The sequence below is a fragment of the Nesoenas mayeri genome (genome assembly GCF_963082525.1).
Source record: "Nesoenas mayeri genome assembly, chromosome: 1".
NCBI classification, from domain to species: Eukaryota; Metazoa; Chordata; class Aves; order Columbiformes; family Columbidae; genus Nesoenas; species Nesoenas mayeri.
In genome coordinates, this window is record NC_137541.1 from 54,255,089 (window position 1) to 54,271,442 (window position 16,354).

Consider the following 16,354-nt stretch of genomic DNA (forward strand, 5'->3'; position numbering starts at 1 on the left):
TAAACTGGAATGGAAATGAAGCTGCCGTTTGCAGTCCTGAAGAGCCTATGCTGAGGCCTCTGTCAGAATGATGCAGGAATCTCAGTAACTGGAGGAAGCAGGACGGAAGCAGCTTAACTTCTGATTCTAAGGAATGAGCTGGAAATTTTGGAGAGAAGAAATTTTTTATTTTTTGAGTCGGTGGGGGGACCATGTTTGATGTGAAAGCTGTGGAGATAAGTAATAGTGAACATCCATAATCCAAGATCATTTTCTGATTTCTGATGCCTTACATAAAATAGGTAAGTTGATATAATGCGTTGCATAAGATCTGAAACTATGTCCAAGGTACTTAAGTATATTTCATCTTCACATCTCTCCACTTGTTTGTGGTTTCTTTTTTCTTTATATGCTTATATGAAATTCTTTTTCCCTTACAGGCTTATATGAAACTAGATTTCAACAAAACAGGGAGTGTGCCTATGGTAGACATCAGAAAATGTTACTGTGCAAAGAAACATCCTCTAGTATTGTCAGGTAATTCACTTGAACAAAACAAAACAAATCTGTAACTACTGAAGTCATCTTGTTAGCAGAGATAGCAGATCCAGAAACTGCAAATACAAACTGTTTTCATATTGGCTTAGACTTGAGCTGTTAAGGAAATTTTTTTGTCCTCTGGTGACCTGTAATGTGTCTATCTGGAACATGACTATAAATAGTAGTGAAGTGCATGTACACCATTTTATACTTTATCTAGCTGCAAATACTGCATATATGAGAGGAGTTCCTTTCACAACCTGTGTAGGACTACTTTTAAACAGTAATTCTTCAGCTTTGGTGTGCAAGTTATCCGTGACACATATGATATTAGTAATTTTCACTTAGGAGGATACTCTTGTTTTCATATTGCTGTTTTCCATCAAGGTTTCCAGATGACACTGAATGTACTCAGCACTTGAAGTTCCTTCTGAATAAATTATTAATTTATTTATCAGACAGGATTTTCATCCTTTGCAGAGGAAATGTTAGTATCTTCATTATTTTTTCAGGATTCTCAGAAATGTTTAAACTCTACCCTTGAAAATATAGGAGTTTAAATAATTGTGTGTCAGTTTCTAGAATAACATCTGCATGTACCGAACTAATCATTGCGAGAGTCTCCCCAGTGTCCTGACCCTTTCTGTTTTACCTGTAGAAGAGAGGATTTTTTTTGTATTGTCAGTGATTTTAACAGTAACACATGAAGACACATAGTAGTATAGGAATGTTACCCATGGTTTTTTTTCCAGTGTTATAATGCTATATAATTTTCATTTTTTTCCTTAATGCTATGAAGTCCTCTTGAGTATAGTCTTTATGAAGTCACTAGAATGTACGTGTCAATTGAAGAACACTTTTCAAATGCAAACTTGCATCTTAGGGTTTTCCTACAGCTTTGAAGTTGTATTACATTAAATGTAGGCTTTATTACAAGATAACTTCTGAATTACCAAAATTTAGTTTACAAGTATGTTATTTATCATTTGAAGAAAAAAATCTTCCTGATCTCATAATTCATTGAAATGAATTGTGGCCTCATGCTTCCCTTGATATTTAATGCTGCCATATGCTATTAAAGTAAGATGATTTCTGCAACTGATATTAAGTGAGCCAAAGACTTAATTCTGAAATCAGAACATTGAATTTGATCAAGAAAAAAAATATTTGCAAGCTAAAACTTGGAGGTTTCTTGCCTGAAATATATTAAATGCTATATATTCACTGTTCTTGAAAATGTATTTAATGCAAAAAATATACTTTCACAGGCAAAGCTACAGAAGAAGAAATTCAGTCATCATTTCTAGAAACATTAGGAGAGTCCTGCAGCAATCCCAATGAAGTGTCCTATTCTGAATTCGAAGGTTACTATGAAGGATTAAGTATTGGAATAATGGATGATGATGCTTTTGTTAATATCTTAAGGAATCCTTGGGGAATTTAGAGTGGGAGACAACAAAAATGAAGAAGAGACGTTTTTGAAACAAGGAGTGAACTAGTCGAGGGAGGATTTAGTCTTAATATGCCTTACTTCACAATTAGTGTCTTAAACTGATTTCAGGGACTGAAAATTTTAGATGATTTCAGAATAATACATGGCTAATTTCATAAAATATCTGTTGAGCTATGCTAACCACTTCTAGCTGTTCATTCCTTTTCATTTGAAGTAATAAATGCTGTTCCCCTTACCAAAAGGCATCATTTACCTGATATTAGATTAAGTGGTCTATATTAAAATAAGAGAATTCAAATACTAAAATGTATGAAGGAGTATATGCAAAAGAAAATTTAGTTTTATGATGCATTGTGAAAAGCTTTAGATTTGACTGTATAAATATAAATGGTAGCTTTTCTTCAGAGTTTTCTTGTTATAAAAGCAGTATGTTTATTCTTGTCATATTCTTTGTCTTGTTTCTTATGCTGGTATTTAGCCTGAAGGAGGGCAGGTCATCCTTTTCCAATTTGTAGGATGTCTGCAGTACTGAAAGTGCAGAGATGTTCACACCAATTAGCCCTTTGCCTTGCTGACTGTCTTGACTGATATTTTTTCATCTTGGTCAGCCACCCAAAACTGAGCATTGAATCCCAAATAAGCACACATATGTTTTGTAATGCACTTCTTCCTTTCCTATATTTTACCAACTGGTTTTCAAAGCAAATAAGTTATATTTAAATATTGGGTTTCTGTACTTTCTATTGCTGCTATTTTTTTTACCTAAAACTTGGCAATGATATTCTTTGTGAAACTGATACATGGCATTTCCTATCTACTCTGAACATACAAAACAGAGAAAAACCACCTCTGTCACAACAAAAATTAAACCATGAATTAAAATAATCATTGCTGCTTGAAATGTTCAGCCAGATATGCTTTTCAGTGTAATACATCTTGTTAATTCTGTAAAATTCTTTGTGTTAAGAAATAAAAACAATCATTAATTTTAAATACATAGATATAGTCAGTCTTTGCTTTCAATATACCTGTCACCGAAATTAAATGTGTGTTGAACTGCATTTCTTAAGTATATGCAAGTAAAATATATTAGTTTCCTCTGTGCTTGGTTTTGAATTTATAGTCTGTGGTTAACAAAACCTTTCTCTGAGACAGAATTTGTGTTTCACAGGAATTTAAGGGCATTGCTGAAATGAATCCTGAAATGTGGGACTGTGGTCCTTGTGGGGCCGACTGGTTATTCTGGATAGAGCACTTTGTTGTTCTAATAGCTTGTGCATTGTCATCTTTTGATTGTTTCTGCCTTGTCCTCACTTGTAAGTAGAATTGCAGTTTCTGCTCTAAATCCTCAAATGAAGGATTTTGGGGCCGTGAAAGTCTGCGTGTATTGGTTTACGGAGAAAGGCAAACTCTGTCAATGCTTATTCTAAGCAAGAATTCTGATGTGGCTCACTATGATTTTCTTACAACCCATTCCTTGTGGAATTTTTCTTGCTGGAAAGGTTTTAATTAGTGCTCTTGGAATTGGTGAATCTCAGAAGGGCAACTTTAGCTGGTTTTACAGGGAAATGCTTGTTAATGTGTCTGTTCAAATAACTGAAGACAACCAAGTGGCATTTTTATTAGTTTTTCAAAGAATCACCTACCCTGTTTAGAGTTATTCACTTAGGAGAGTTGCACCGATGTATAAAATAATAGGCCAATTTAATAAATGTGATTGTGAAATGAGGTGCTGACATATTTCTTTTTGCAATGCTTAATAATATTTTTTTGTGTGCGTTGCTTTTAAGAAGATTATTCTACATTATCCTATGGAATGGAATAATTGATAACAAGTGGATGTATCCTTAGTGGGCCTGCTTATCAGCAGAGGCTGCATAGGTCACATCTGCAAATTAAACATTCTTTATTTTGCTCTTTATCACTAAAATTATGTGCTGTCATAAGAACATTATTTCTGTAGCTTTGGTAGTCAGGCATTATTTTTTTCTTAATCTGGATACAGATCCTTAACAGGAAAGAAAGGTCAGAAATTTCCTGAAAATACAAGTAGGTAGTCTGGTAATTATGTAAAACCTGCTAGGTTTATGTTTTCTATTAACTATGAGGTCAGTTATGCACCAGTGGCTGCCTCAAAACATCAAGCGTGATGCCTATGATGAATTTTTAATCGAGTTCACAAAAGCAGTTTTCCATCCGCCTGTCTAAACTGAAGATGGTAACAAAGAATTCAAAGTAACTTGAGCCCACAGCTGCCCCACTGAACTTACAGTTAGTGCAAACCCACAGAATCTGTATTCAAGCCAGGGTCTGTAGTGCCTGACTTCTTTTCATTAACAGCGGTCTTAATGCCCTCATTAACTGCATTCTGATTTGCTCTTCTTGTAAACGTTTGATGAACCTAAAACTTTTTCTTTGATAAGTGCTTTGTAGCTTCAAAACTTTCAGCAGGTGTCTACGGGGGCTTGCTGCCTTTAATTGTGTTTCAAACAATACTTTTTTCTACATTTGCAAACTTTCCCTGAATTGCCCGTTTTCTGCATTAGGACGTGTTCTCAGAGGAGCTGGCTGGTTTCTTTCCTGAAACCTGCAGCTTAATAAAACCAGTTGTCTTCACACTGCCCTGACTTACACTTCTGCTAAAAAGTCTTAGCAGCCTGCCCTGATTGAGACCATCAGAAGTGCATTATGCTGCAAACATATTTTGTCCTGTTAGATGCGCACGCTCCCAGAAGACAAGTGGAGATTAATGCAGTGATGTAACTCCTCATTCTCAAGGTCTATGACCACTTCATCAAATGCACTGGCCATGTTAGCTGGAATGTTCAAGAGCATTTTTTGAGCAGCAAAATACAGACAGTTGTGCAGACCTATGGCAGATTCACTTTGTCAGCTAATGGAAATACAGAAATCCTCACCTGCGATGGCCTTGTTGCTCAGAGAAGATAATAGTGTCCATTCACACCCACAAACTCATTTCTAGAAGAGTTACTGCCAGCTGATCAAATTTTGTGGATCGTCGGGGCCAGAAAAAAAAAAAAATATTAAAAATATATCTACCATTGCATGTTTGTACGGAGGTGCTGTTTAGTTTTGGGGTTGGTTTGTGGTTTTTTTGGTATTTTTTTTTCTTTTGGCTTTGGCTATTTGGTTTGTTGGTTGGGGTACTTTTGTTTCAGGTTGTGTGGGGTATTCTCGTTTGTTTGTGGTTTTTTGTTTGTGGCTTGTTGGTTGGTTGGTTTGGGGGCTTTGTTGTTTTTCATTTTGATTTTTTTTAGAGTATGCTATCTGTAAATAGTAAAAGAGCAAGCCTAGAACTGATTTCTGATGTGTTGGTCTGTTAAATCCATAGAAAAACAAGGCAGGTAAGTTTCTGCCAAAAAAGGGAAGGCACAAAATCACATGCCTTTTTTTTTTTTCCTGGATATAACTCTAATAATTTATCCTTTCTCACCTTCAAACTCAGCAGTTTAGAGATTGAGATGATTCTGTACTTGCTTTTCATGTTGTTAACCATCTTGTCTTTGAGAAGCTGAGTCAGAAGGACTCTGTTGTAGTCATGGGGCACCTCCAGTGATGAAAGAAGCAAGTAGTATTTCCTTCCAGACCTATTGAGGCTATTTTTTCCACAGAGGATTTTTCAAAATATTAAGTGAACTGGAAGGTACTTAGGGAAGAAATGTGGTAGACAGTGCCTACATGATGACCCGATGAAATATTTTGCTTTGTGGCTCCTATACCTTTGTTGCACCCCTTTCTGATTGTGGGGAACTAGAGGCTTATCACAGGTTTATTAATGTTTATTGTAGCATCTGTTGTGTTTACGTGAAATTTATAGTATCTGGGAACCTGTTTTCTGTTTTGTTTTGGTTGGTTGGTTGGTTGTTTTTTTCTCCTCTCTCACGTGTTACAGTTTGGATAGAATTAATTGGATTTGTGCATGGAAACTTCTGTGTTTGTTGCTACTGGCAGAATTCTGTGTGTCTGGCATCCCCAGAGAAGCAGCTTCAAAGTAAGAAAAGTAATAACCATTTCTTTGTGCTTTCATTTTTTTTTTTCAGGATGTTTTCTCATGAAACATGTTTAATATTTTAGCATCTTTTGCTGGCTTGTGTCTTTTTTAGCTCGTATCTTCCAACCTTTTGCTGTCATTTCCCCTCCCAGTGTTAGGAGAAAAGAACATGGGAGACTCTGGAAAAGGTAGAAGAAATGGTATTTAGAAGATGTGCTGTCTAGGTATCCAACTAGTGAGGATTCTCCCTGTAGAAACTTGACGCTGCTTTTGAACTGCCCGTTAGGTAGTCTCAAAGAACCTATTTGGTGGACTCCTTTGGTGGACAAAGACCTGAAAGGTTGTCCTCCCAGGGAGCCCCTCACAAGCTCTGGTGAGATGGACCATCCTCATGGCTGGGGGAGGCGAAGGTGCCTGCGTTGGTCCCAGAGCTGGTGTCTGCTGGGCTCTGGGGTAACTGCTGCAATGATGGGCTCCTTCCATAGCCCTTGTTGGGAGAGGCTTGTGGGAAGGACACTTCTTGCAGATCGTCACCTATCAGTGTGCCGAACTAGGGCACAAGGACTGTCCCTCTCACGGTAAAGCTGCTCTTTATAGCAATTTTTCAAGACAACAAGCGAAGAGCTCCTTAGCAGCAGGGATTTGTGGGGCTTCTTCCCCAGCTTTTCCCCATATTTCTATTTTACACCACTTCTCGCATTTGGTTGTAAGTTGGGAGGGAAACGTGGCAGAACTGATTAATTCAGGTTCAAAAGGGCTCTTCTGACTGTATGTGAAAGACATACAGAGTTTTTACACAGACCTATATGACTGGATAGGCTTTTCTTCATGGCTGGCATTCCAGAAGGAAGAGTCAAAAGATATGAATGAACAGAAGATATTAATAAGTAGTGATGTCATCACAAATACCGTTTGCTTTTGCCTGTCCCATCTCCTATCCCATTTGTAGGATGATTGTTGGTAATTCTGCTCATGTTCTTATTTTGAGTTATGGCCAAGGCCCTCACAAAGCTGGCTTGGGAAGGAGCATGCCATGGGTGATACATGCTTTACACTTCATGTAGGGAAGCCCCAGGCTGTTATAGGGAAGCACAGGATAAAATCAGTGGAAGCTAAAATAGTAGCTTTGGGGATGGATCCTAAAGTGACATTCCCTTTTCTTACACCCTCTTGTCAAGTAAGTGAACACTTAACAATGACTCCTCTGACTAATTCTGGGATGATTTGTCTTGGCATGAATTAAACCCTGCACTGGTAAAATTATTCGTGTGAAGTAATTTCTTTTGACAATAGTATTTGCCTTGCAGATGCCAGTGATTAACCGCAGGTTTCAGTTGTGAACACTGCCGTTGTTTTCATCCACTCGACATTCTTGAATTCTTCTCCTTTCTAAGTGTTTCCTGACCAAAGTGAAAAGAAAAAGAGGTCACATCTACAATTTAACTTTAGGTTTTTTTCCTTTAAAACCATCGTTTTGGAAGTGCCCAATATAGCAACACAGTTTAAACCAAGTTATAACATTCTTCTCTTTATGGGTTTAATATGCTTTTGAGAAATATTTGTTCTAGGTATTATTGTTCCATAGATCCAAGTAACCACAGGGAAATAAGCACTCAGAAAAGTTTGTTTGTTTGTTTATTAAAACCAAGACAGCGAGAAGGGAATCAGTTGTCAGTGCCAGATAATTAACTTTCCATATTCCTTATGTTTGTTTTCTGATACCTTACCCCTTATTTCAGACTACATGATTTCTAAGTTCTCTTCCCAATTTTATCTTGATATGCTTCCAAACTCTCTTATTTTGGTAACATCGTTCTTGGAAATTAGCTTCTTCAGTAACAGCCATAATGCTAAAGACTCTTCTGAAATAAATCAAAATATGAAGTAACATCCAGCAACAAAATCCCTGGGGGGAGAGAATAGGAGATGGGACAGGCAAAAGCAAACGGTGTTTGTGATGACATCACTACTTATTAATATCTTCTGTTCATTCATATCTTTTGACTCTTCCTTCTGGAATGCCAGCCATGAAGAAAAGCCTATCCAGTCATACAGGTCTGTGTAAAAACTCTGTATGTCTTTCACATACAGTCAGAAGATATCAGTCTGGAAAAGATTTCATGAGGTTGGCTACTCCATTATCCTACATTACCTGGAAAAAAAAAGCGTGCTTACGCTCTTCTTGTCTGTGATGGAGACTCAAACATATTGCCAGGTAATCTGTTCTGTTGCTTCACTGCGCTTCATGTTGGAAGTTGTTCCCTACTGATTAACCTGAATGTTTCTTGCTACAGTTTAAGCTGATTACTCTTTCCACTATCTCATCCTTTCCTTATGCGATAGCTTTGAAAACTATTGCTACATCCCCTTTGATCTGAAGTCTGCTAAATACAACTGTTTAGGAAAATTACATTGACTGGGCATGTTTAGTGCCTTCTCGTTATTCTCCTGTAAGTTCCAGTTGGTGCCTTTCTTGTGCTCAATGTGATGCCCTACGCTAAGCATGGTGCTCTGGTTAAATTCTTGTCAGTGAGGTACTTGTTTTACAGATTTTGTCAGTGTGTTTCTCTATATCTTGTTGGTTGGTTGGTTTTTCTGGGTGGAAACCTTAAGTTTAAAGTATTGCTGAGGTTGTGATGAGTTTTAACCTACAAATTTTCTTCTTGAGAACTGCTTTTTCCTGCATCATTTCCCTTGAGGAACAGTGAAGCTCTGCCACACCATGAGATACGGTGAGATGTTCCTGCTGGAAAACCCGGCCTTGAGTGTCTCAGTTGTGTGGGAGCTTTGTGCTTATGTTTCTTTTCAGATTACTAATATGCTCTCATCAGCTTTACCTGAGACTAGCAGTATTATTTCCCCTTCCTGGCTTTGCTTCATATGATGTATGTCAGCGACATTCACAGCTTCAGCTTGGAATTATGTAATGGAAAATAAAATAGACCCAAACAATGCTTTTAAAAATCAATATTATTTTTTTAAGAGCAGGGGGAAGGTAAAAGGAAGCTGAACCAAAATGTAAGGAGTTTAACAGCAGCTCTTTTCAGACACTGTATGTAAATGATCTCTTATGCAATTAATAAATGTAATGTAATATAATAATGTATGCAGGTATTTATTAGAATAGGTTTTATTATTGCTTATTTTTGTTGTCATACAGAAAATCTTTAGTCTCAGCTGAAACATATCTTTATTGGATTTTGATAAGTGTACTAATCCCTGCTTCTGTCTGATGTGTAGAAGTGCTGGTAACCACCTTCAGTCTACAGTTATTTGGCTGTAATTCCTAAGCCAAACCTTGCTTTTCTTCAACAATGTTCAAGTTGTGAGACTGCAATTATTCCATGCTGTTCTGTTTTTCCTTCTTTTATGTAAATTAGGCTGTCTCTAACCTGGTGAACTGAAAGGTTTTGTTCAGAAAACATAGTGAAATAGTGCTGTTGCCAGCTGAGATTTTTCTTCAGCCCCCTTGTTAATTTACTACTGTATTAATTTCTGCAGTGCCTTCCCCCTCCTCCCCAGTGAATTAACTACTGTGAATAATACATAAAATTATGAGCTACCTGTTGCCATGAAGGAGCAGTCTATAAGCTTGCTTTAGACACTAGTCAGGATTATGTCAAGACTACTAACTTGTTAGAATTCTTTTTGTCTTAATTGCATTTTTCTCTTACTAAAATGAAAGCAGGAGTAAAAACAAGTAGCTGTATTAGTTCTGAATAATCATGGACTTCAAGCTGTTTCTTTGCACTTTTACTTCAAAGACAGTCTTTTTGATAACTTGTTAGATTGACTTGTGCTCTTGGGCTGTAGAGAGTGTTTGAGGGCAGCAGTTAATGTAGACTGTGCATTCATAACTCATATCTGTGAGCAGTTTAAAGGTAGAAGATGGTTCTGACACTTTAAAAACCTACCCAGAATGATAGTAACATAGCAGTGCTCAGTTTAGACTGAGTTTTAATTGCCAGATCCTAACATCTAACCTGACAGAAAATGTTTGGAAGCATGAAACAAAAATTGGCATAATAGATGTCTATTTAGTGATCTAACAAAATGTAATTGGAGTCTGGTGACATAACTTTGTGCCACTGGAAGTGCCCTATGTCAGTTCTGTACTGTGAAGCTGAATGTCCTGTTGCCAAAACAGCAAATGATGATGTTTGTCCTTTAGGAGAGATGATTGACCACAAGCCTTTTGCCTGCCTGAATTCCTGAACACTTTCTGCCTGGATGGCTGTAGAGTGGGACCTGACACATGGAACCTCCAAAGCAATTTTCAAAATTAATATTCAAAGCTTAAGCGAAGGAGTTATTAAAAAATGTAAATGAAGCTGATAAGTAGTAATATTTTTTTCCCCCAAGATTAGTGTAATATTCACATTAATTATGATACTGTGAGATTTTAAACCAGAGATTCCCTTTCTGGAGGAGGAGCAGCAATCTTCCAGTCACGGCAGTGGGAGAAGCTTAAAGGTGCACTTAAGATGACAGCTCTGCTCTCAGAGCATCTCTTTATCTATTTTGTCTTCCACTCTGCCTCTCCTTTTGATGCTGAAACTTTTTGAGCTGGACATTTGTCAATTACTGTTCCATTAATGTGTTTTCTAGCTTTGAAGCTCCTGAAAACTAATCGAGCCACAGGCTGAGCTGGACACTATGCAAACTATTACTTTGGGATATAATCCTTGCCTCAGAAAATGTAAATCTGAGTTGTAAAAGGTATAAGAGAGAGAAGAGATAAGGGTGGGAGACAGGGAATATGATGTTAATGATACAAGCAGCTAACATTTACTGTAACCACAAACATCTCAGGTTGCTTCTTGTTTAACAAGTATCAATGATAATGATTTGTGGAATTGAAAGATTATAGAAAAGCTAGAGCAAATCTTCATCTTCTGCACAGGTTAGCAGGAATGCTCAGGTAGAGCTATAGATGGGTAGGAGTTTAAAATATGAGGATTTTCTTTGTTTAGGCAACTTCCGAATAGAAGATCTTTAGAATCCGTTCCTTTTTAGAAAAGTCTTTTGAATCTCCCATGTGATGCCTCTTGGCTGCATAAAGTTTTATAGGACATAATTATTACATGATACGGGAATGCTTCTTTTATTTTGACAGTCAACATTTACTAAAAAAATATAATAGGAAAGATTTTGTTGGTGGTGGTTTTGTGTGTGTATTGTTGTCGTTAACTTCCATATTGAGAAAAAGCAGACGAGAACCTGAGTGGAACAGAGTGGCAGCAAGGGATGTCCTCCTACATGCCTTGCCAGGAGCTGTCTTGCAGGCTTAAATGGTGTTCCTCACTACAGCAATGGCAGATTGACTTCTGTTTCTCTGCCAGTCCTGCTAACTGCCGAATTGCCAGCTAAGGAGAAGGCTGAAAGGTACAAAACTGACACCTTGAATTCCCACTGGAGGCTGCCAGTAACCTCATGCCCACGCTGCAGTGCGCTCACTATGATCTTGAAGTGAAAATATCTTCTTAAGGGAGGTATAAAATTCTCAGGTCATTTTACCCTGCATGCTTTCAAGGTGTTGTGGGGTGAAGAAGGTGTTACCGCAACCCAGTCTCAAGAAACAGAGCAACAGGCAGTTGTGGCAAGGTCTCGGTTAGTCACCGAGAAGTGTGCTATTTAACTTTAAGCAGATGCTTTAGGCACCTCTGTTGTGCTGCTATAATCTTTAGGCTGTCTGCTTATTCTGCAGAAAAAGATGGGTCTCTGAGACCTTTAAAGGCATGTGTCTTTCTCCTGATGAATATGTAAAACCACATGGAAATTACCATAGCTAAACTGACTAGCAAAAGTTAGGTGGGTATTCACTCTTCCTACAGAACACGGGTGTTAAAAGTCAGTCCCTACTGTTTCTGTGCTCTGGCAGATCAGATCAGTCCTGGACCTAACAACTATCTCTGTTCTGAGTTCCTAATGCAAAAAGTACAGAAGCCCTTAGACAAGATGATGAGGATCTTAGCGACATGGTTTAGAGGTGGACTTGACAGTGGTAAGTTAACGGCTGGAATCAATGATCTTAAACATCTTTTCCAGCCAAAATGATTCTATGATTCCAAGGCTGCTGATGCCCTAACTGCCCTGTTTTCTCTGGTCCAGTCACATCCTTCGATAGTTCCATTTACATCCTGTGTGCACGGTACATGTAAGGGACAGGTACATGGCCAGGGGTTGGTGTCTTGTTGGCTGTGTGACCTGCTTTCCTGAACCCAAGTGTACTCAGCAAGACTGCCCCTTAGCAGCATCTGCAGCAACAGCAGCCCCTGAGACCACATCTTCCCCCGGGGGCTCCAAACTAGCCCTTTTCTTCCTTTAAGGAAGGTGCAGAGCAACAAGAGCACTGCAGTTCAAAACAAATTGAGAAAACATCTGAAGGGTATAAAATGTTGATGAAATGTTTACAAGATTAGCATGGAGATGGCATGTTCTTTGACAACTAAGTGTAACAGTCTATGTGATGAAAGTGGTTTTAACTCTACACTTAAGTATATAAGCTGACTTGTTCAAAGACATGCAGAGACTCAAGAAATCAACTTGCAGTTTTACAACCTTATATTATTTTCCTTATACTAAGACAGGCTACTAACTGAGAGTTAGTTAGGCTGTTTCTGCCAAGACTTCTCTACCTCAGCATGACCTTGCACAGATCTTTAAGGCTCCCTGGCACCCTGCCTCTAAGGAGGAAATGCTGATGATGCTGCCAGCAATGGATCTGGTATTTCCCATCTGGCTCTCCCCTGTCAGGTAGGGTAACAGTCCAGTTTACAGGTTATAGCAGAAATCTGTGCCAGCATCTCTAACTTTTGCAAGCAAGACTGAAGCACAAGCAGAGGAGATATGCAGTGTTTATCTCTTGAGAATACTGTTCTGTTTCCATGGCAGTAGACACCTCAGTCCAGATTTCGGGCAATCTTGTCTGCAAAGTAGCATGAAAAAAATTAGGAGAGAAAAACTTGACTGCAGTTGAATGGAGGCAGTCAAAATTAATCAAGCTTGCATACGGTGAGATTGAGTCTGCTGTATGAGACTGCAGACACTATGACGAAACCTCTTTGCTTCCTGCATAGCTAAGGCATCTGCTTTAAAATCTGCCTGTGTCAGTCAGTGAGACTCTGCGGGAGACTTCTGCCCCTTGCACTCTCAGAGTTTCCTTTCTAACAGGTAAACTATAGCTGCTCACAATGAGCAGACAAAACCATCGCAAAACGTAATTATTAAACTTGGAATCAATAGCAGAGAATGAACTATTGTGACAAAATCTCTTCCATTCACTGACAGAAGGGTCAACTAAATGGCCGCTGCTTCATGAATGCCTCAAAGATCATCAGTGCAAACATCTTCAGAAGATGACCTATTAAAGCAGATCCCTTGCCTTATTGGGGTAGATATATTATGGTCTCTTACTAAAAAAATAATGAAAGTAATGGAGTTTGTTAGCCACAGAAATGAGGAAAATGATAGATACAGTAGGCTTCCAGTTAAACTTTGGTGGAGCACAGAAACTAGGTGGAATAATGCCAGAATCATCTGAAAATGCTTGTAGTCCTATTAGTGTGTTTTCATTGATTTCGATGGCATGTGATGGAGGGTTTACTGATTTCCCCAGATAAATCACCATCATATGTGGGTCATATATCAGATTTGATGTGATTTTAGGAGATGATCAGTAAAAGCTAGCATTAAGTGAAACATGAAACTACTCCCATAAAATTTTAGTAAATGGAACTTTCTTTTAAAAATGTAGACTAGCTGTTCAATAACAGTTGGAATATTGATTGAGGTAGTAGACAGAGTGTGTGCTGGATGATAGATAATATAATTTACTAAAACAAAAATGTAAAGGTCTCTAGGGTTTTCTTTGTCATTGTTTGTTTTGGGTTTTTTTGTTTTGTTTTTGTTTTGTATTTTTTTTTCCCTGAAGAGATTGCTAGAATAGATAATAAGGCACCTCTTCCATTTAGATAGATTTAGTTCTTTCAGTGCATACTCTTCCATAGCAGAAGAAAACTCTTTGTCCTGAATCTGTTGATTATTTATATTATGGGAGTGCTTAAGACTTGCAGCAAGATGAGGCCCTCTTTATGCTGACATGAAGTTTTATTATTAACGTATTGTCAAAAAACTTCAGTCAAAATAAATGAGATGGATAAAGAATAGAAAATTGCAGAAACGTTGGGAGCAGCATTTCCCAAAATGTTCATGAACCTTGTGTTCCTGTGCCAGGAAACAGAAGCAAGGTCAGAGGAGGCTGGCTCGTCTCTACTGGCTGAGGTAGCCATGTTGTAAGAGAAGACATATGGCTTGGGCATTTCCCCATTTTTCCATCTCTCTGCACTTTCTGATGACAAGTGATAAGATTTACCCTTTTTGAGTGATGGAAGCTTATACCCAAGAGCTGCATTTAGTTTGGAGGTACTGTGTTTATTTGCCTGTTCCTCTGGACTCTATATGGTTGACTAAGTCATTCCAAGACCTTTTTTTTTTTTTTCGTTTTCTGTGTGTGTATAGAGAACCTGGAAGGAGCACTGTCCATCTATTTACATTCTACTTGAACTAAAGAGTAAAAGCCTGTTGAGGAGCTCAGTACCATTCTCACTGTTTAATCAGTTTTCTTTACAAAGCCACTGTCTTGCTGGCAGGTGACAGTCACTGAGAAGTGGCAAGTTGTGAATGAGAAAGACACATCACTGACCTTTAACTGGAATTGAAGCAAATTTTCAGGATAGATCAAAAATTCATTCCGGCTACCTCAGAACTGGGCACTAAAAATGTAAGTATGGACAGAGCCTGAGGCAATGCCTCCTTTTATAAGCAGAATGTAATATCCTGTATCTCTTGAGAAATGTGCCTCCAACAAATGTGAATCAGTACTGACAAAGCTACTTGAATGAATTACAGCAGGAACAGGTGAGTAATCCTTCTTTCCACCATCTTGCATTGCTAATACCTCTGGCATTGCTAACTGGGGGGGAGCAAAAGGGCACCCCTGGGTCGTTAATGAAAAAGGCAGTGGCTAGAAAAAGTTGCTGGGGTGGCTGATATTTGGGCAAAGGATGTATGGGATCCACTCCTGATTTAGAGGAGAAGTGGAATGAAAAGCAAAGGGTGATGGTTTCTAAGGGTTTGCCCCCTGTGAGAACAGGTACTTTGGGTCTGGAAGTTTATGAGGCTGGTTGGAGGAGGTGACTGACTGGGATGGTTCCACTTGCATTATATGTGTGTTCTTGTAGCACCGTGTGCAGAACAATCCTGAGCTGGGGAATTTTCACTTACTTTATTTATTTTAACCACGTGGGAGGTAAGCGCTGGGGGTCCCGGCTGATTGAGGCTCTGGAGGGCAGGGGACTGCTCACAGCAGGGCAGAGGCAGCGGGAAAGGGATGGGGCTGGCACCGGGCAGCCCACAGCCACCTTTCTGCAGGTACCTTCCAGTCCCACTGCCCAAACCTGGCTGTCTGCGCCCAATATGCTTAGTTGGTATGTTGGCATTTGAAGGAATGCATTTTGTTGCTGAGGCAATGCTAAGAAGGTTGCTCAACTTGCATGTTCCAGCGCTAAGGAGAGCTTTTGAAAACAAGGAAAGGTGAGAAGAATTTGGGAGAGGGGCGGACAAAGAGATAGGAAGGCATCACTGGAGGGAGCTGGGACATGGAATGAGACAAGCTTGAATGTCTCTGTTGGTGGGAATCTGAGGGACACCCCATGGAAGGAGCCCAGCTCCACCTCAGTGGCCAAAAGAGAATTGGCAGATTCTCTGCTGGAACTGCCCGAACCTGGAAAGGTCGAAGAAATGGCGTAGCTTATGGTATCAGAAGCTTGTCAAGAGGAATGTTGCTTTGAAATAATTTGAGCACCTGTGGGTGGACTGGAGGATCAAGAAGACAATGAAACCATACAAGCAGTTTTCACATTTTGTCCATTTGTCTTGTCCAATCTTAGTTTTGTTTGTATTTTCTACAGTAAGACCTTTTTTTCACCAACTCTGTGATATTGATCAAATCAAGCTTATATTTCAACTGCATTAACTAAAAATGCAATCATGCTTCAAATTTAAAAATAATGACAACTTTCTGCTGGCTCTGTTTCCAGCCTAGTCCAATTTAACTACATCATGGCTCCTTACAATTTTATTTCACAGACATTTACTTAATCTATTAATTCTTTTTTTTCCCCACTTTCAGAATAGGATTCTGACTTATCATCAATGTACTTCAGTATAATGTGGCTGTCATGTTCTGCAAGATCTATAATTAATTAGTACATCCAGTTGTAAATAGTGGAGATTATTATAAGTAATAGGGGAGAACAGAAAAATATGTGAAAGAAATAAATAGAAGCTTAATAATTTTTTTATGACAG

The 16,354-nt window shown here is 38.6% G+C and overlaps 1 protein-coding gene across 1 annotated transcript in view; it reads left to right on the plus strand.

Moving 5' to 3' along the window:
• Positions 1-1,963, plus strand: part of CAPS2 (calcyphosine 2) — a gene marked incomplete at both ends in the record, with an annotated part of 30,266 nt that extends 28,303 nt beyond the window's left edge. The window contains 2 exons of the mRNA XM_080340589.1: positions 420-516; positions 1,788-1,963. Of these exons, the coding sequence (XP_080196715.1) occupies positions 420-516; positions 1,788-1,963 (273 nt within the window). The remainder of the gene's footprint in view (positions 1-419; positions 517-1,787) is intronic.
• Between the last annotated feature and the right edge of the window lie 14,391 nt (positions 1,964-16,354).